The sequence below is a fragment of the Corythoichthys intestinalis genome, chromosome 7 (genome assembly GCF_030265065.1).
Source record: "Corythoichthys intestinalis isolate RoL2023-P3 chromosome 7, ASM3026506v1, whole genome shotgun sequence".
Taxonomy (NCBI): Eukaryota; Metazoa; Chordata; class Actinopteri; order Syngnathiformes; family Syngnathidae; genus Corythoichthys; species Corythoichthys intestinalis.
In genome coordinates, this window is record NC_080401.1 from 48510498 (window position 1) to 48531165 (window position 20668).

Sequence of the window (20668 nt, forward strand, 5' to 3'; positions counted from 1 at the left end):
TAGGACTACGACTTCCGCTCTGCTGCTGCCTTCGTAGAAACAATCACAAAGCAATATATACCAAAGTCAGGGTCCCCCCAGGATTGATAAATCTAAATTCAAGACTTTTAAGACCTTTTTTAATGCCATTTCAACTGAAAATTAATACTTTTCTCGCATCCATTATTTAGATAATATTGAATCATATTAAAAAAATAAAGCACTGAACATCAAATTTAACCTCAATTACCAAGTGTGTTTGACAAAAGAATGCATATTTACTCAATATACAATTAAAACACATTTAAATATAAGGTCTTTCAGATTTGTTTTCCCCAAGATGAAATGGATTCTACACTATTTTTGTAAAGCAACTTCAGAAATTACATTTGCAATACAACAGGTTTCCCTTTTAAGAGGACCTAGTCAAGGTGGTAGGTTGGTGATTGCCAAGTTGGTCACCTTAACTGTAAAGTGCTTGGGAAAATCTTGCAATTGGCAGTGAAAGTTTAAAAAACAGCCACTAAATGGCAGTTTACCATTAATTACCACAAAACATAAAAGCTACACATGACCATTTCCCTTGGTAATTGTTTTTTTCTAATCACAAGTATACAAAACACATGTTAAGCCTTTGTTAGCTATTGAAGACATTTCTTTTAATCAGATAGAGAAAATCCACACTCTTATTCAATCAAGAAAAAAATTTAAATATACCAGGAGTTGTTTTACTATCACCTACATTATAATTTGCCTATCACAATGCCATGTTATTCAGATCAACGTTACCCTGCACTCATTCCAATAATAGTGTCAACCGTGTTGTGTATTTGAGGGTGATGGTGGTGTTGTGCCAAAAAATAACCCCCCCCCCACCCCCCCGCGTGAAATGTCCACCCTGACGGGAACGCTTATTTTTAACGCTTTATTGAGGTGAAAACATCAAATGTTTTCATAGACGCATTACAGGAATGGATTTACGACTGTAAAATCAGCTTGAAATAAATAAATTACACAAAGTAGTAGTACTGTATTTTAGTAACAAATCGTTGACTGGGCCACATAACCATCTTTGAACAGAAATGTATTAGTCTACAGGTTTTCACGACCTAATCCCAATGACAATCACAAAGGTATGACATTTATTAGTTCAAGCAGAGTAAAATAATACATATTCACGGTACAAGAAAATCGTTTCCATGTCCGTCGTTTGGTAAGAAAAAGCTGTTAGTGCGAGTGACGTGTGGGCGCTCAATAATAAAATAAATAAGCAAAAATAAATAAAATAAACGCTCAATAAATAGTTATAAATAAGCGTTCCCGTCAGGGGGGACATTTCACGCGAGGCGGCTATTTTTCAGCACAACAGTTGTTGATCTACGACTCCGGTTTATCCATGCTAAGGCTAGCGCACCTGCCAAAATTCACAGTCATTCGAAAGGCAAACCGTGCAGAAATACATTATTGCATCTAACACATTTTAATTGGAGAAATTGGCAACTTACTTTGAAATGTTAAGCAGGTCCACTGCCTTCGCATGACCCATAAACTGCGACCCAAAGTATCTGGATGCGACTTGGTCGCCGATCCAATACCTTACATGCTGGTCCAACTGTTTGGACTTGGTTGTCTTGTTGAAGCTTTCGTCGAACATAACAACTAAGGCATCTGAGCAGTTCCTTACGTTAGCACACAGTACTGTGCGATTGCCTGTTGTTGTGATGTTGATGCTCATGATGCTAACTGCGCACACGCACGAGGTGCATTAAACAGTGCATCGTAAAAATTCTACGCGTCATCTTCGTTATGGATTTAAAAAAAAAAAAAAAAAACTTAATCACGGATATAATTTAGGTTGCACTGAAATGTTCTTCAAAATTAAAACCACGGTGAAAAAATTCCAGACTTACGACAGCTAATTTAATTCTTTTAATACCTTTAATAATGGAAAACTAAATTCAATGCTTTTTTAAATACTTTTAATAACCCGCGGGTACCCTGCAAAATGTGACTTTGTAAGCGAATTACTGTAATTTACGTTTTCAAGCTCTGCAAATGTAGGGATGTGATGGGATAACTACTGGTTACGTGGCAGCAGGAGCTGTAGTCCTCATGTCTACTTCCGTGAAATTTAGTCTACTTCAGTGTCGTACTCTTGCATCCGAAGGGACGGTATTACGGAAAATTTTTGCGGTTTTGAAACCGTGACGTTTTCATACTACGGTATACCTTGAAACCGGTAATGTATAATGCAATTGCGGTTCATGCTGTTGCCTACTTGCAATCATGCTTTGGCAATTTGGGATCGTGTTGAGGCAGTTTATATTTGTGCTTTTTTTTTGTTTTGTTTTGCATTTCACTTGACACCATACGACATCTTTCACAGTCAATGGCAGCCAGAGTTAATACCTTTTCATACTGTTGATCCTCAAAGGAAATTTTTGCTGTGCCAGATTGTCGCACCCCTGACCCATAGTCCGGTGCTTCTTCATCCGCTATAAAGGGCAAACGACTGCATTAATCAGCCAATTGCGTTAAGCTCCGCCTCTTCCCCACGCTTTACCTGATATGGCCTGCACCGCCACACGCAGGAAGCCCTTGACGTCACCCCGCTCGCTAACAACTGCCACACGGTGCACCAGAGGAACGGGGTACAGCAGGTTGCTGAGGTACACAAAAGACCTGGACGGAAACAGAAGGACAAAATGGCGGATTCGAGCAGGGCAATTTTGCGAATACGAAAGAATACGGAGCTGCGAAGCAACCAAACACAAGCTGGGACTGCTCTTGAGCGACGGCCATGGCTGCCCTTTACTATTGCTTGCATTGTTCGGGTTGGAGATTTTTTTTTATGATTTCGGCTTGTGTTCGGTGATTGGGAAGGGGGTTGGGCACCAAATTAAGAATGTACTATAATAGTAATATGTGATGTACTGAATTTAAAATGGTTTTAGTACTCTGGCCTCATTATTATTCATCTTAATTCAACTTCAATAAAAGGATGTGCCAAAATTAAATACTTTTAATGCAGAATAGTTAATAATTGATTAATTACATGTCATAATTCTACAATACCTAATTGCATATTTAATACAATGTATCCTAAAATAATTGTGATTATTGTTTTAAATTAAATTTTATTATAATTTTTAGTAGAAAGTTAACTACGTACCGTAATTTTCCCACTATAAGGCGTACCTGACTATAAGCCGCCACCCACCAAATCTGACACGAAAACAGCATTTGTTCATAGATAAGCCGCACTGGACTATAAGCCGCAGCTGTCCTCACTGTTTTATGGGATATTTAAACCAAAAGATATTAACTAATAACACTTTATTTGACAGTGGCATCATAAGACTGTCATAAGACCAAATGAACCACCATAAAAGTTAGAACCAATTGGCTGCAAAGTTTCATTGCTTCAGGACACTTCATTTGGCTATTACTGCTCCCTTGGTGGAGACAGTCAACCACAGTTGCCACCTGCTGTCAACACTGTTGTTGTCCAACATGCCTCCTAGCATGCATTGCAACGCTACAGATGTAAATAACAATCAAAATTCATGTTCTTAGCTAATTATTTCTTCAGTTACTATTCTAGTTGTTTCATTAATTGCTAGTTATGGAATTTGGTAACACTTTATTAAACAGTAACGTCATAAGACTGTCATAAGACCATTATAATTATGACATGACGCTGCCATGAGCAATAATCAATGCTTATGACAAACATCATTTTGTGTCATTCGGCAAATTATCTCACTTTTTAATGGATGTAAAAGATCCAAGCTGGACATATATGGAGTTAGTGACATAGGTTGCCCGATGACACTTAATGGCATTTGCATTCATTAATGCCCATGAAAAAATATCATGTCAAAATTATGACAGTCTTACGGCAGTCTTATGACATCACTGTTGTATAAAGTGTTACCTATTAACCGAAATAAATCAACAAATAAGCCACACTGGACTGTAAGCCGCAGGATTCAAAATGAGGGAAAAAAGTAGTGGTTTATAGTCCAAAAATTACAGTATTACTATATTTAAGATTAGCCAAATTTAATTAATGGAAAATGTGATTAATTCATTCACATAAAATTGTGGCATAAAAAGTATACAAAACTAATTTCACTTAAGAATTTAAACTATAATTATATAAAAATTGCATATTTTTAAAAGTCAAAAAACTAAGTGAAAACTGTATACTAATAATTGAAATATTATGAATGTGTCTTGCATTAATTAAAATGTAATCCCACAATTTTGTTAACAAACGTACTTTGCAGAAGTATTTTTATGGCAATTATTCATTTACTAAATTATTAAATTTAATAATTTGTAATTCATTAGGTATTTCAAATAGCAATCATGTGATCAACTGACTTAATTTCTTTTTTTAATGGCACAAATATGACAAAAATGCCAACAACTAAAATCATATTTTGCAATTTAATTAATCAATGCATATTAATTATTATTAATTATATTATTATATACATTTTTTTTTTTTTTCAAAGCACTTTCATTACCTCCACCAGTAGTTTAAATCTACTGAAGGCGGAGGTTTGTGTTCAAGATAACTCAAGAACGAATAAAGGGATTATTGCATACGTAATTGCTTTCATATGGATTTGATTCAGGCACTCACTTTTATTTGTAGGCTTTTCAAACCATTTTTTTGCATGAACAGCGTTAAAAAATAGCCTAAAATCGATATGAAACGTACTTAAAATGTAGTATGGTCATCATAACGTGCCAATTTGGGGGGTGGACATTTAGGGAAAAAAGGGGACGGCGGGCGGGGAGGGGCAGGCTCATGACAAGATTGGTGAGGTGTTAAGAAAGGCATGCTCAGGACAAAAAATAAATAAAAAATGCTTTCCTTTGACGTTCAAATGAAACAAAAATCATCATCATCATCATCATCAAACGGGGGGAGGGCGGGGCAAACACTGCTCAGCCACACAGCCGACCAATCAAACCAAAGGACACCTTGCGGAAGTCATGAAAAACCAAAATATTAATTGAAGAAATCAACATGAAAGGACTTGTGCTCTGGCATGCCTAAAAAGAGACGAGGCCGAGGTAGAAACCAGCTCTTTCAACTTGAGACGTCAACTTCCTGTTAGCTGACCCCACGTACGCGTGACGCGCATGCACTCACGCACTCGCCACAAGTAGGACATTGAGCAACAACATTGCTTGCTAGGGTTCCTTCTTCTGTTATATAACATGGAAGTTAGTGTGTTAAAATTGTTAGCAATGAAAATGGACAAGAGGGCAGGACTTAGTCATGGAAATAAAAGCCCACAAAAGCTAATTTCTTCACAATCAACTATGGTGTTTTACATTATATGTTAGCATGAAAGGTAGTAAACTTTCACAATTTTTTAAGTCATCCATTAATACCGTTGCGCATCTACCTATTCATTCATTCATCTTCAGAGCCACACATTATGGTATGGTATATGGTATACACGCATATTTTGCTATTGGCAATGAACAAATATATAAAAGAAATTAAATAAAATGAAATAATTCAATTTTTTCCCAAAGAAATTATTTTAAAAATGGTAATAGATATGAGGATCATTCAATAAATAAGGTATAAAAGAACAACAAGCAATAAACACGTACGTTTAAACTTGGTAATTTTTCAGTTTTGGTCGATTTTACCGACACCAATGGACCAACGCGGTAGTGTTTTGCCTTAAAGGAATCCACGGATAGAAAGACTTGTAGTTCTTAAAAATTATTATAAGTTAAAAAAATTTGCTATTGAAACCCCTCTTGATATTTTCGTTTTTATACAATTCGTAAAATTAGTTTAAATAGTAGGTCGCCATTGTTGTTGACGTTGCAGGGCGGTGACGTCACATGGTTACTCTGCCGGGCTCCCACAGTATGACTCTAGCGACATAAGTTTGTCATCTGGTCAACCCTTTCAATTTGAACCCGAGAGGAACATTATTGAGCATGACAGCACTGCTGATATTTCACAAAACGAGAAGCAAAAGCAAAATGAACAGGAGAGACGGCATGAGACGGACAAGAGTAGGGAAAAGAAACGGTGTTCTGCCAAAATGTGCTACACGGGCGAAACGTTCTACAAGAGGCGAATTTACAAGAGCCGAGGCGAATTTGACACCCAAAGTATTCCTGTACGTTTTCAGCTTGTTTGGTCTGGATGCATACAGACAGAACACACTAAAGATGCCTTAAGAAAATACTTAAACTGAGTAATATCAAATAAGCGTGGATTAAATATGCTACAGGACATGACTATGTGGTCAACAGATCAACAATCTGCTTTAAAGCTACCACAAGAAAACAATGCTTAAAAGTATGAGAGGGAAACACACGCAAAAAGTATTTTGAGGGAATGAAAAGGTAATAAAACTCAATAAAAACAAATAGTAAGTACTCGCCGCTTTATGTGTTGGACGTCTCGCGGCGTAGAAGCAATTGCAGTAACCTGGTAGCATTAGTCCTGTGACAGTGACAATCTACGTCATCAACCCGAGCGTCCATTGCAGGTATAAAAACATGGCGCCTTCCGTAGGTCAAAACATGTACTAAATATTATAGATTTTTAAATCAATGGCAATATTTTGTGTTTCTAAAGAGAACATTTGTGGCTTGTTAGCGCCACAAGTCTTTAAGTCCGAGGTTCCCTTTAAGGAAGACTGGGTTTCTCATGAGGACCAGCACTGCGTTTCCCAAAAGGACCACAGCACACTGTTGTAAAATCAACAATCAATCGAAAACCCGGTTCCCTGCAGATGAATTAGACAACAAATTTGCAGCGTCTGTATGAGGGATGAATAGTAATAAGGTAATGAATCCAAATGTGGCTAAACAATATGACGGTTAGTAACTGTTTGGCTTAGTGTGGCTAACGACCCCACCCCACCCGAACTTGTCAGCGCTGACGAGTTCGTTTGGGAAGGGGTTGGGGGCAGTTTCACGCCAGCGAGTGAAAGCTGGGCCAATGTTTGTTCTGTATATCCAGGTAGCTTCCTTTTTCCCCTCAGACACAACTTTTTGTCTCTTTTGTTGCTCTGCCATCTTTGCAGAATTCGCGCGAAAGCATTCGCATTGACTTTCATCTTTATAATGAAAGGGGGAAGTGATGTATGCCATAAAACAGTCAGCGCATTTGTCGTTTTTTATGTGTGTGGCAGGGTTCCTGCCACCCTCCTCAAAGTTAATTAGTGCCAGTGAAAGCTATAAAGACCCCCTCAAGATATAAAAGAGGTGTCATTCGACCAGTTTTCAGTCGGCTATTATCACAAATGTTATGAAAATATTTTATAAAGTTGAAAAGTTGTCTAGTGTTGCATTAAAATAGCCATGGACAATAAATGCCGTGCTCTTGCACCCCTCTTTAAAATAAACTGCTGTATTTTAAGCCAAAAGAACTGTTGTGTTTGATACAGCAATATGCTGCCATAGCAGATTCAAGGCACATTAAGCCCCTATTTTTAATTTGTCCGTTTTACCCTGGAGACCCCCGTTTACAGACACCTCGCAACCGCTGTTGTTTCAACCCAGCTACAAAAAGAAGGTAAATAATTATATTTATTATTCGAAACGTCCGTCATTTTTAGCTTTGAACCATTGATGTCTAATATTTAAAAAAAAAAAAAAAAAAAACGACTTAAAAAAATTATTCACTCGCATATTTTAAACTTTTAAACAAATTATATCACAATGAAAAAATTAGCGTCTATAAAAATGTCACGGATATCTACCTCATAACTATCGCTTAATTGTATATTTTTCGTTACCGTCGCATTTTCCCCAATATTTTAGATAATAAATAATCGATCCAAAGCAAAATTGGAAAAAAAAAAAACGTTTAAAAGGGTAAATATAAGAAAATGAAAATCTCGACCACTCCTTGATGTCTGCGATTTCTGCATCGCGTCCCTTGTTATATTACCATGTTTCACCCATAAAATCCCCCCAAAATCCAGCTGTGGCCATTCACAGCTGTGTCTTGACACTCGGTGATACATGCTACATGGAGTTTTTGGATTGAAAAGAGGTAAGTACGCAATAATATCTCGTTAAAATCATGGCGTTGAGTTAGGGTTTTGCCATTTAAATTTTTTTTTTTTTTTTTTTAAATGCCCTCCTGTTCAAATTTTTTCCCCCCCAGAAAATCAAGATTTTAAGCTTTCCAATTATGTAATCACATGTGCATATTGTACAATTTTGAAATTTGGCAAAATTGGGGGTCTCAGAGCGGAACTTCAAGTCACCCGAGTGTTTTCCGCCATATATATAAATAATAACAAGATAAAATTCTTTTTAAAAAATGCTTTAGAATAGATTTTTAAAAATTGTGCTAAATTTAAGAACAAAAAAATATACATAATTTTGATTTTTTATAAAAAGTGTGGACAGCGTGTATTTTCCTCTGAGTACTTTTTTGTTTTCTGTAATGGCATAACATACAGTAGCTCAAGCTAATTATATTGTTTGCTGGTGTTCTTAACAAATACTTAGCCAAAATGAATTCGCAACATTAGTCCTTTTTTGTGGAATCCTTGGAGCAGCCCAGACTCGCCCAGACTCTTAATAAAATCTCAATAAATGGAGTTTGCTGCAGAACAATCCCAAAAACACACATTTTCATATATTAAGCTATCCCTTCGTCTCAGTGTGAAAGAGCTAGTTTCGCCCATCGGCGCGCGCTCTCTCCCCGTAAACCTCACCAACCTTCCCACTACACTGAATAATGGCGAGCGGTCGTAAAAGGGATCCTGGCCTTCGCTGGAGCCTGGGCACAGCTCTCGCTCTTCCTCCTCCTCATCATCATCCTCCTCCTCCTCCCCCGCCAGCTCCGAGCTCGGCTCGTCCAAAAAGATATCGTCGTCCAGCTCCTCCGACACGTCGTCCTCGCCGACGCGAGCCTCCCGCTGAGGGGAGTCGGTGGTCTCGGAGGCGGAGAGAGTGGGGGACGGGGTGGGGTCGCTCATGCGCTCGCTCATGCACGTGTTGAAAAGAGGGTTTCTGGGGGAAGCGGGTTAGTGGAGAGAAAGCACACACTCAACATGGATAGGCTTCGCTTGTTAGTGGACGCGCGCCGGGATGCAACAGCGACCGGGCGGGTAAACGTTTTTCGGCGTAATCGTCAGATGATGAGCTTTTTAGTAAGGGGGTAAAAAGGACATTTTTAGGGATGCTTAAAGACTATTTTTAACCACATTTTGACAACGTACCTTCCAACCAAACGGAACCATGGGAAGCGGTCGTAGAAAGGGTCTCCCCCCGTCATGGCGCCTTCGCCATCGTCTGTTGAGGGTGTCGTACCGGTTGGGGTGGCGAGGGCAGGAGGAGGAGGGACTTCTGCGGCACGGTCGTACATTTCCCTCATTAGGTCCAGTCTCTGCCTGCAAGGATTCATTAGTTTAGGACACGGGTGTCCAAACTAGTCCTCACCCACTGCGGCCCATTGTGAAATAGTTTGGACATCCCTAGTTCAAGGACATTCAAGTGAATTATTTGAATGGCAAAGTCAAAGCCTGGGGACCAGATCCAGCCCGGACTACAAGCTGCTACTTTTTCCCCTCATTTTGAATCCTGCGGCGTGTGCAATGATGCGGCCGATTTATCGATTTTTCACATGGCCACCAGGGGCGCTCAAGCATAAAATGTAAGAGTGAGACACGTGGAATATACGTGTCGAGGAAGACACTAGTTTATAGAGGTGGGAATCTTGGGGCACCTAACGATTCGATTACGATTCAGAGACTCCGATTCGATTATAAATCGATTATTGACCCCCCCCCCCCCCCCCATTTTTTTTTGTTTTTATGTTTTGTATATTTGTTCCAAAATTGTTCAAAAATCCTCTCAGGCTAAAACCAAACCACTATTTTAGTATCAAGTTACCGGTTAAAAACAGTAAATAAAATACTCAAGTCCCCATTCTGTATCAGCAGCTTTAAACTACATTCAATTAATTTCATGTTGTGAATCAACCGTTAAAGTTGTTAGAATTGCGCCCGTTATTCCATAGTTTCCCTCATGTCTACTTTCGACATGTGAAAGTTTTAAAACTGTTTCATCCTTTAAAGATAGATTCAAGTCAAGATTTTGCCGATTTAGGGGTATTTTAGATAAAAAGTAATTAGGTTCTCTACAACAGAGCCTTCTAGAGAAGTCTACTGCTTTAAGATGGCGCCTGTTTACTAGCGCGGGAAAGTCTGTCATTCACATCTAGTCTAGATATATGTGATATCTACCATAGTCGTATGTTGCCGTATGTTTGTAGCAACTAGCAACTGGGCGCTGTTTGTAGCGGCTGACGGCCGCAGTCAGGTATTATTGTTTTTTTTTGTTTGTTTTTTTTTTACCTAGCGGCATTAGCTGCACATGATATTTACTCTCGGTCCGTTCCTCATTGCGTCTCGAAGACCGCGCTGACTGCATTTTATTTCCGCTTTACCCGGTATAATTCAATAATCGGAATTTGGATGTTTGTGAATCGTTCTCGAATCTTCCACGGCTGAATCGCGAATAATCTAAAAATCGGAAATTTTGCACGCCTCTACTAGTTTACATTATTATCGGTAATTCAACTTTGTGCTTTTTGCATGAATAAAAGTAGCAGACCCTCATCTCTGTGTATGAGTAAAATTAGCAGACCCGCATCATTGAAAATGCTAGAAGAAATACATATGACATAGCTTTTAAGTTAAAAGCAACCGAATTGGCTGATCAAGAAGGAAACAGAGCTGCTGCACGTAAGCAGCCATCAAGAGGGCAAACTCCATTCCAGTTGTGATTCTTGGGGGCACAACAAAGTGTTTGCAGCAACTTGACATTGGTGTGAATCGTGCAAGTGGCACTCTGAGTTGAACGGGAGGCTTGGATGACCAGCGGCGAGAGATCGTAGATCGTTTACCAAAAGTGGCCGTATGAGAAGAGCAAATTTTGCACAAGTCTGCTAGAGGATCCTGACAGCCTGGACCAGTGTGAAGAAAATCCACCATCACCAACGGGTTTCGAAAAGCCGGTCTGCTGTGTGACGAAGAGGACGGCACAAGCTCAGGAGTGAATTTGCCTCATTATGAGAGACATTGAAAGCGACAACGGAAGAGAAACAGAGAAGGTGTGTGGCGAATTGTATCTGAGCCTATTTATGTCCGACACTGAGGGTGAAGACTTCCATGGTTTCAGTGCACAGGAGGAAGATGAAGATGGCTAACAAAGACTTTTTTAATGTTTCTCATAACCAGCCCAGTTAGTGCTTTACTGTCGTGTTGCTGCAATGTAACTGCCGTGTTGCTGGCGCTGTTTGGAAAGAAATGTTAAGGTATGGTATTAAAATTTAAAAAACTGTATTTCTTTGTAAATATCTCATGTTACTATGTGAGCACACGCGGTATAGACAGGAGAGGCTTATGTATGTACAAAATGTTTTTTCCTTTAAAATGTACTGGGTGAGGCTTGTATTCAGGGGCGCCCAATAGTGCAGAAATTACGGTATCTTGGGGTCTTGTTCACGAGTGAGGTTAGGAGGGAGTGGGGGTCGACAGCGTCTGCAGTGATGCGGACTCTGCAACGGTCCGTAGTGGTGAAGAAGGAGCTGAGCCAAAAGGCGAAGCTCTCGATTTACCAGTTGATCCAAGTTCCTACTAGGGATGGGAATTGATATGATTTTTACGATCCCGATTCTATTATCGATATTGCTTAACGATTCGATTATTTATCGATTCCCTTATCGATTCTAATTTGGGGAAAAAGAACTAATGTTTTGATTGGCATCGAGTTTGTTTAATCAGAAGTCACAACCTTACAAATTCACAATGAGGTCAAAAGAGGCCCAAAGCCTCAATGTTAACTGTGGCAATAAGTGGCAAATACACCAGAATGTGTAACGTTTTACTGAAACATTTTTCTAATAGAAATAAAAAATATTGGTATATATTGGCATATAGGTCGTTGTTCTGCCTTTGGCAATATGTGTTAAAGCAGGGGTCCCGAAACTTTTTCCTGTGAGGGCCACATAACTTTTCCCTTCTCTGATGAGGACCTGGGGTCAGTTTGTAACAGAAAAAGTGTGACGATTGCAGGAGTGCCTAAATGTAAAAAATTGTTTTTCAGAAAGCCACAATCAAATAACCCTTTCTGGATTCTTCACGGAACAAAAGTAAATAAAATAAAAATAATAATGTAATATAATATAATAATAATAAATAATTATAACACTGTTAATTAAATAGATAATAACCAAATAACCCTCTCTGAGTTCTTCAAAGAAAAAAGGCAGGAAATAACACTAATGAGGAAAAAAAAAAAATTTCAAAATGCTCTCTGGTATTGTTCAGGGGGCCGGACCAAATGTGGAGGCGGGCCGGGGGACCCCTGTGGTAAAGTGTATTATTTACCATGCAAACTTTGAAGCGAGTGGTTCTTGGTGCCATGCTAGTTTGATGCGTCTGGACAACAAGACACGTCACGTCACGACACAATACGCGTCTTTAGGAATCGTTAAAGGGATCGTTAAGGCTTTTTCATTGTGATATCGAGGCCTCGAAACACTAGGAACCGGTTCGGAATTGTATTTCGATTCCCATCCCTAATTCCTACCCTCACCTATGGTCACAAGCTGCGGGTCGTGACCGAAAGAACAAGATCCCGGATACAGGCGGCCGAATTGAGTTTCATCCGCAGGTTATCCGGGCTCTCCTTTAAAGATAGAGAAGCTCGGTCATCCGGGAGGGACTCTGTGTCGAGCTGTTACTCCTCCACGTTGAGAGGCGCCACTTGAGGTGACTTGGGCATTTGGTTCAGATGCCTCCTGGACGCTTCCCTGGAGAGGTGTTCCGGGCATGTCCCACCGGCGGGAGGCTCCGGGGACGACCCAGGACTTGCTAGAGAGACTATGTCTCTTGGCTGGCCTGGGAACACCTTGGGATCCCGTCGGAGGAGCTGGTTGAAGTGGCTGGGGAGAGGGAAGTCTGGGCTTCCCTGCTACAGCTGCTGCTTCCGCGACCCAACCCCGGATTATTTTTTATGCCAATAGACATTTTACAATTTAAAAAATTCCCAGAAATCCACATTCCTACAAGTACCTGAGTTTTTCGAGGGTCCAGTAGTGAGTAGCTCCGTTCTTCTGGTCCTGTACCTCCACGGCCACGATGGTTTGCGGAAAGACCCTCCTCTCACGCTCTTTGCTAGCCTCGAAAGGCAGCAGGTCCGGCGGCAGCGGCGAGTAGAGGGTGTCCGTCAACAGCACAAACTGGAACTGAACCTTCTTTTTGAGTTCCACGCTGATGGCGTTCGCCTCCTTGAGGAATATGGCATTTCCCCACAGGAGGTCTCGCAGAGATGTGAACTGATAGCACCTCCACCTGCGAAAGCTCCACTCCGCTAGCTCTCGTTCACGCTCGCTCCATTGAACTGTGAATAGGCACCGACGATGAGGGTCAGCTTTTACTCACACGACATGCAAGCGCCCGTTGGCTTAATGTGTTACCTTCCTCTTCTGGCTCTTCCTCTTCCTCAGGGGCTTCTGGGTAATACCGATCCACCTGCTTCTGAAGCGCTTCTAGCTTGCTTTCGTAATCCTGAAAAATCATGTTAGTATGAAGGATTAAATCCGGCATAAAAACTATGTTTGCGGTAGTGCAAAAGTATTTCGTAACATCGTATTAGGGGTGTCCCCGATCTGATCACGTGATAGGAAATCGGGCACGGTCACGTCATGTTCCGAGGATCGGAATCAGGTAAATGGCAGTGAAACATGATCGCTCAATTCCCTCCCAGTTGTTGCATTTCCGAGGTATCGGATCAAGACTCAAAATCAGGTAACTCGGACATCCCTAATCATACTCACTACTGATATTTTGGTTAATTTATTATCAAAATCCTGTCAATTATTTTGTTAGCAATTTAGTTATTTGGTAAGGCTTTTATTGATGTTTAAAGATCTTGTCCGTCCCTTTAAATCTAAACCTGACTGCTGTTCTAGTTGTCTTAGGAAAGGAAAGTCAAGTACCAGTCTTTGCTGCTCCAGCAAGTTGTTGGCCTCTTCTCTCTCTTTTCGATATTGATCCTCAAGCTCCTGCAGCCTGAACACCAACACTATCAGTTGAAGTTTTCATTTACATGAACACGACATACCTACCTCTGCTCCATCTCCTGTTTCATGTCAATGCCTTGCTTCTCCAGCAGCTCCCTCTGAGCAAAAGCCCAGTCTACGGGCTCGGCTGGGGTCTCGGCGCACGGGGTTCGCTCCCTCTCAGCCCGCGCCTGCACGGGGTGGTTGAAGCGGAACACGTGGCTCTTTCCCAAGATGATGCGATTCCCTGAAAGCCAAAGTAGGACCATATCAAGATAAAATCCCCAACTCTCTTCCTCCCACATGCTTAGCATCGGCTCAAGGCTGCGTGTTGAGTCCACTACTCGAGTCACTCTACAAGCATGACTGCCGCCCTGCCACCTGAGAACATCATTGTGAAATTTGCAGACGACACAATGGTGGTGGGAATGATCAAAGACGAGAAGGAAGCAGCCTACAGAGATGAGTTCCTCAGACTCAGTGAGTGGTGCGCCTCCAACAACCTGACACGGAATATCTTGAAGACTAAGGAACTCATCCTGATCTTCCAACAGCACAAAACCACCCATGCCCATGTACATCAACGGCAAAAGCGCGGAGCAAATGGAGTCAACACCACCGCACTGGTCAGGAACAGGCAGCAAAGACTACACTTCCTGAGAGTGCTAAGGAAGGAGCCACTCAACACCAACCGGCTGGTGACCTTCTACCTGTCAGTCATTGAGACCCTGCTGACCTATGCTGTGCCAGTGTTGCACACAAGCTGCACAGAAGCAGATAGGAGAAGACTGCAGAGGGTGATCAAAACACCACAAAAGGTCATTGGCTGCCCCCTTCCTCCCTTGTCCAACATCTACAACTCTCGGTGCTTAGGAAGGGCAAGGAGCATCATAAAAGACGATACACACCCCAGCTTCCATCTCTTCAACTGGTTGCCCTTTGGCAGGTCCAACATACCAAAAACAGACAGACAGAGACAGTTTCTTTCCAAGAGCTGTCACCATACTCAACTCAAGCTTACATTGAAAAACTGAAATGTTTAGATGATATTTGACGCAATTAACTCGCATGCCCCTCTCAAACAGATTAAAATGACAACACAGTGCAATGCCAACTTGTTACTTATGTTTTTTTGGAGTTTTGCTGCCCTCTGCTGGCGCTTGGGTGCGACTGATTTTATGGGCTTAAGCACCCATGAGCATTGTGTAATTATTGACATCAACAATGGCGGGCTACTAGTTTATTTTTTTGATTGAAAATTTTACAAATCTTATTAAAACGAAAACATTAAGAGGGGTTTTAATATAAAATTTCTATAACTTGTAGTAACATTTATCTTTTAAGAACTACAAGTCTTTCTATCTATGGATCTCTTTAACAGAATGTTAATAATGTGAATGCCATCTCGTTGATTTAATGTTATTATAAACAAATACAGTACTTATGTACCGTATGTTGAATGTATGTATCCATCTTGTGTCTTATCTTTCCATTCCAACAATTATTTACAGAAAAATATGGCATATTTTATAGATGGTTTGAATTGCGATTAATTGCGATTAATTCATTTTTAAGCTGTAATTAACTCGATTAAAAATTTTAATCATTTAACAGCCCTAGAATAAAGCATTTTCTGTGGTTTAGTACAGACAAGTTTTAGCCGACTGAGAAGCACTTTTCTCGGCTTGTGCGCTAACAAAAGTCAGCCTCCTCGCCTGGTCCGCAATCGACCCATCTCCTGTGGGTCGCCTCCCGAAGCCTATAGGATGACTATAGCCTCCAGTAGAAATCAGGATTTTATAACTAGGAAGTCATATTGAAAGCTTGCCTCCTGAGTCCTGACTGAAATACACCTCTCTGTGCACAGAACTCTGTTGAAGCCAGGAGTGTAAAGTGAGTGAATATTTCATTTTTGTACAATTTTGAAACCACGACACTTGGTGTAATTTTTAAGAAGATTCTCGTCTGCGTCTCTGTGATGTGTTATCCACCAAATGCATTGCCAATGCCTATGATCTTCCCACCGACACAAACTCCACCGACAGCCCATCAGAGCAATGAGTATGCACATTAGTTCCAGTCGGCTGTGTATTAATGAAAAAATGGATTTTTCAGAGGAGCAAAGAAAAGGTCCCACTAAAACGGCTTATGAAATGAAAGTCTGGGTATTTTCAAAAGCAAAATGTCATGCTAACCTGGGAAAATGGAAGCAGAGATTAGGAAAATAATGATGTCCTTCCAAAATGTTCCTGACCTGATTTGAGAACCGTGGCCTCCGTCACTCTCTTGCCATTGACGTACGTCTCAGCTCCTTCGCAGGGTTCCAAGACAACCGCTACTCGGCAACAAAGACGTAAACAATGTGAGACAACAACAACAAGGTCAGTCTTGTTCCAACATGAAGATTGCTCACTTTCTCCTTGCGGTCCGGTGGCGCTGGTGAAAGTGCAGTGCTCGTCTTTGATAAAGTGGCCACTGAGGACGATGTCCTGGCGGCTGGCGGCATCCACACGCCCAACTCTGGAATTATGATTACATTGAGCAGACTCAATTGGTAAAGCAACATTTGGATCATCAGTTTATTAAATATCATTGAAGCTATTAGAACAATAGGAAAGTTGTTGAACTGTTTCCTTTATTTTAGTGTTGTAAATGGTACTGTTACAGCGGACGGATATATGCAATCACGGCTGACGAACCCTTGATAAATGCACTTTTTTCCCCCCAAGTTTCACGCGCTCTGCGACACTTGAAAAATGTCTCTCATACATCTCCTTGCTAAGCTAAATGGTACCTCGATGTACATTTGTGTGGAAATTTAGTTCACAAACAACAACAACAAAAACTATTCACCTTCTCACCGAAACTAGTAAAACTCTTTACACGGCAATTAGAATTTCCCCCTACACCTTGAAATGGGTCCAATACAAGGGCGTAGGTTTGGTCTCAATATTGGTGGGGACGATATAACAGCATAACCTGCATGTAAACTTTTTGCTGGGGACAGGACATTAATAAAACCAAACTGATTAGGTGAACGGGGGTCAGGGCTACTACATTTCTCACCAATATGAACCTAATTAATTGATAGGCTAAATGACCAATGCAAAAATAAATCTGTATTGACTTGTACTAACTTTCATACTGCAAATTTAGAACGTTTTAATCTGATAATTTTTCTTAAATCCTATTTGAATAATTTTTTTCCATCTTGTTTTGAGTGTTAAAGACTAGTTAACAGATTAATGGGTCAGATTATTCAATTTAGTTTAGGTAAATATCACCATTTGTTCTTCTTACACCAATACAGTGCCTTGCAAAAGTATTCGGCCCCCTTGAACCTTGCAACCTTTCGCCACATTTCAGGCTTCAAACATAAAGATATAAAATTTTAATTTTTTGTCAAGAATCAACAACAAATGGGACACAATCGTGAAGTGGAACAAAATTTATTGGATAATTTAAACTTTTTTAACAAATAAAAAACTGAAAAGTGGGGCGTGCAATATTATTCGGCCCCCTTGCGTTAATACTTTGTAGCGCCACCTTTTGCTCCAATTACAGCTGCAAGTCGCTTGGGGTATGTTTCTATCAGTTTTGCACATCGAGGGACTGACATTCTTGCCCATTCTTCCTTGCAAAACAGCTTGAGCTCAGTGAGGTTGGATGGAGAGTGTTTGTGAACAGCAGTCTTCAGCTCTTTCCACAGATTCTCGATTGGATTCAGGTCTGGACTTTGACTTGGCCATTCTAACACCTGGATACGTTTATTTTTGAACCATTCCATTGTAGATTTGGCTTTATGTTTTGGATCATTGTCCTGTTGGAAGATAAATCTCCGTCCCAGTCTCAGGTCTTGTGCAGATACCAACAGGTTTTCTTCCAGAATGTTCCTGTATTTGGCTGCATCCATCTTCCCGTCAATTTTAACCATCTTCCCTGTCCCTGCTGAAGAAAAGCAGGCCCAAACCATGATGCTGCCACCACCATGTCTGACAGTGGGGATGGTGTGTTCAGGGTGATGAGCTGTGTTGCTTTTACGCCAAACATATCGTTTTGCATTGTGGCCAAAAAGTTCAATTTTGGTTTCATCTGACCAGAGCACCTTCTTCCACATGTTTGGTGTGTCTCCCAGGTGGCTTGTGGCAAACTTTAAACGAGACTTTTTATTGATATCTTTGAGAAATGGCTTTCTTCTTGCCAGTCTTCCATAAAGGCCAGATTTGTGCAGTGTACGACTGATTGTTGTCCTATGGACAGACTCTCCCACCTCAGCTGTAGCTCTCTGCAGTTCATCCAGAGTGATCATGGGCCTCTTGGCTGCATCTTTGATCAGTTTTCTACTTGTTTGAGAAGAAAGTTTGGAAGGACGGCCGGGTCTTGGTAGATTTGCAGTGGTCTGATGCTCCTTCCATTTCAATATGATGGCTTGCACTGCGCTCATTGAGATGTTTAAAGCTTGGGAAATCTTTTTGTATCCAAATCCGGCTTTAAACTTCTCCACAACAGTATCTCGGACCTGCCTGGTGTGTTCCTTGGTTTTCATATTGCTCTCTGCACTTTAAACAGAACACTGAGACTATCACAGAGCAGGTGCATTTATACGGAGACTTGATTACACACAGGTGGATTCTATTTATCATCATCGGTAATTTAGGACAACATTGGATCATTCAGAGATCCTCACTGAACTTCTGGAGTGAGTTTGCTGCACTGAAAGTAAAGGGGCCGAATAATATTGCACGCCCCACTTTTCAGTTTTTTATTTGTTAAAAAAGTTTAAATTATCCAATAAATGTTGTTCCACTTCACGATTGTGTCCCACTTGTTGTTGATTCTTGACAAAAAAATTAAATTTCATATCTTTATGTTTGAAGCCTGAAATGTGGCGAAAGGTTGCAAGATTCAAGGGGGCCGAATACTTTTGCAAGGCACTGAAGGTCATTTTTCACCAAAATCAAGGGGGAAAATGATTTCAAATAATGAATTTGAACAATATCACTTCTTGAGAGAAGAATATTTCTGACAAAAAAAAGCTTTTTTAAAAGATTAAATATACTCACTTTTTGCTTAAAATAAGTGTTAAGATTATTGTCAGATAATGTTTTTTTTATTTCAAGAAATCTGAGTAAAATTTACTTGAAGCACTGGCAGATAAATTTCACTTATTTCTAGTAGATTTACACTGAAAACAAGGGAATTTAACTAGTCATCAGCCAATCAAACGTGCCTTTGAGGGGGGAAAAAATGGTGTCATTGTAAGTCTGAACATAATGAAAGTAATTCACTTAATAATGGTAGGGTCAATTCTATCCTGACAAAATATGTGAAGACAATCTAAATGACCTCTATAACGTAACTCATTATATAATGCAAATAAGGTTGCGTAAAAGTTGGTGGGGACAATTTGAGCATCCTGAAAAGTTCCTAGTGTTATGTTCCTAACGTCTCTATGCAAACCTACGCCATTGGTCCATTAACAGAAGGACTAGTATTGTTGTGTTAATGTAGTACATGAAGTACTACGAGATGTAACTAGTACTATTGCTACGAGAAAAAAAAGTTGTATTATTACATAGGGTAATGTAGCTGTAATCAGCGACGCATTTTATGTACATGTACCGTAGCTGAGAGCTACGACATTAGCCTGGCTAATGAAATATTTCAAATAGATCTAATGTTATGGTTCTTCTTGGATAACAAAATGTGAAAAAAAAAAAATTTGTCATGACGCAATTTTGCCGTGGCACGACATGGTGAGGCGGTCCGACTCCGATGCAGCCCACCACCGCAGCTTCAAAAATCCTAGGGGAAACCCTGATATTCATCGTTAAATGAAAAAAAAAATAAACTAAAAACTCGTAATTAAAGATGTCCCGATCGATCGGCATCCGATCACGTCATTTTCAAAGTATTATCCCGATCGATCGGATCTGATCACATCATTTTCAAAGTATCAGAATCGGCAAAAAATATCGGACATGCCTTTTTTTAATATATATATTTTATAATTAAATCTTTTTCTAATTGTATTTAACGTTACAGACAAATTGTCTTACATTCATCCAGAGTCTTTAGTTTCGGCTTAAAGTAGGGCTATCAAATTTATTGCGTAAACGGTGGTAATTTTTTTTTTTTTTTTTTAATTAATCACGTTAAAATATTTAATGCAATTAACACATGCGCTGCACGGCCCACTCACGCATTGTCGCGTTCAATCTATAATGGCGCCGTTTTACCTATATATAGAGCTAACAGGCAGCGTAAAATGAGTAGAGAGAATCTTGGCAGTCTTTGGAGCCCCTTTTTAATTGGCTAAAGCCTTAAAATCCCTCTCTCAACAATTAGAAATATCGTGGGAAGCAATGTGGGGAACAACGGTAGTGGTTGATCTTTTCCTTAACACCCTATGTTACTTCCCAACGCAGAGAAGATATATCAATTGGTGCCACTACGCACGGTGGGCAGAACAGTTAAATGGCTACAGTATCATTTACTGAAAGCTCAACAAATACACTAGATGGCAATATTTAGTCACAATATACAAAGTCACATTTATCCTTTAAGAATTACAAGTCTTTCTATCCGTGGATCCCTCTCACA

At 40.2% G+C, this 20668-nt stretch overlaps 1 protein-coding gene across 10 annotated transcripts in view; it reads right to left on the reverse strand.

Annotated features, from left to right (window-relative positions):
- The window catches only part of kif1aa (kinesin family member 1Aa), a 149654-nt gene that overhangs the window by 75328 nt on the left and 53658 nt on the right, over nucleotides 1-20668 (reverse strand). For 8 of the 10 annotated variants that reach the window (XM_057840194.1, XM_057840188.1, XM_057840187.1 and 5 more), the window contains 10 exons: nucleotides 16479-16585; nucleotides 16320-16400; nucleotides 14132-14312; nucleotides 14003-14075; nucleotides 13481-13571; nucleotides 13077-13404; nucleotides 9216-9386; nucleotides 8713-9006; nucleotides 2543-2661; nucleotides 2389-2474 (listed from right to left, as the gene is read on the reverse strand). In XM_057840194.1, the coding sequence (XP_057696177.1) occupies nucleotides 2389-2474; nucleotides 2543-2661; nucleotides 8713-9006; nucleotides 9216-9386; nucleotides 13077-13404; nucleotides 13481-13571; nucleotides 14003-14075; nucleotides 14132-14312; nucleotides 16320-16400; nucleotides 16479-16585 (1531 nt within the window). The remainder of the gene's footprint in view (nucleotides 1-2388; nucleotides 2475-2542; nucleotides 2662-8712; nucleotides 9007-9215; nucleotides 9387-13076; nucleotides 13405-13480; nucleotides 13572-14002; nucleotides 14076-14131; nucleotides 14313-16319; nucleotides 16401-16478; nucleotides 16586-20668) is intronic. The other 2 variants (XM_057840193.1, XM_057840189.1) reach the window with 1 other exon arrangement.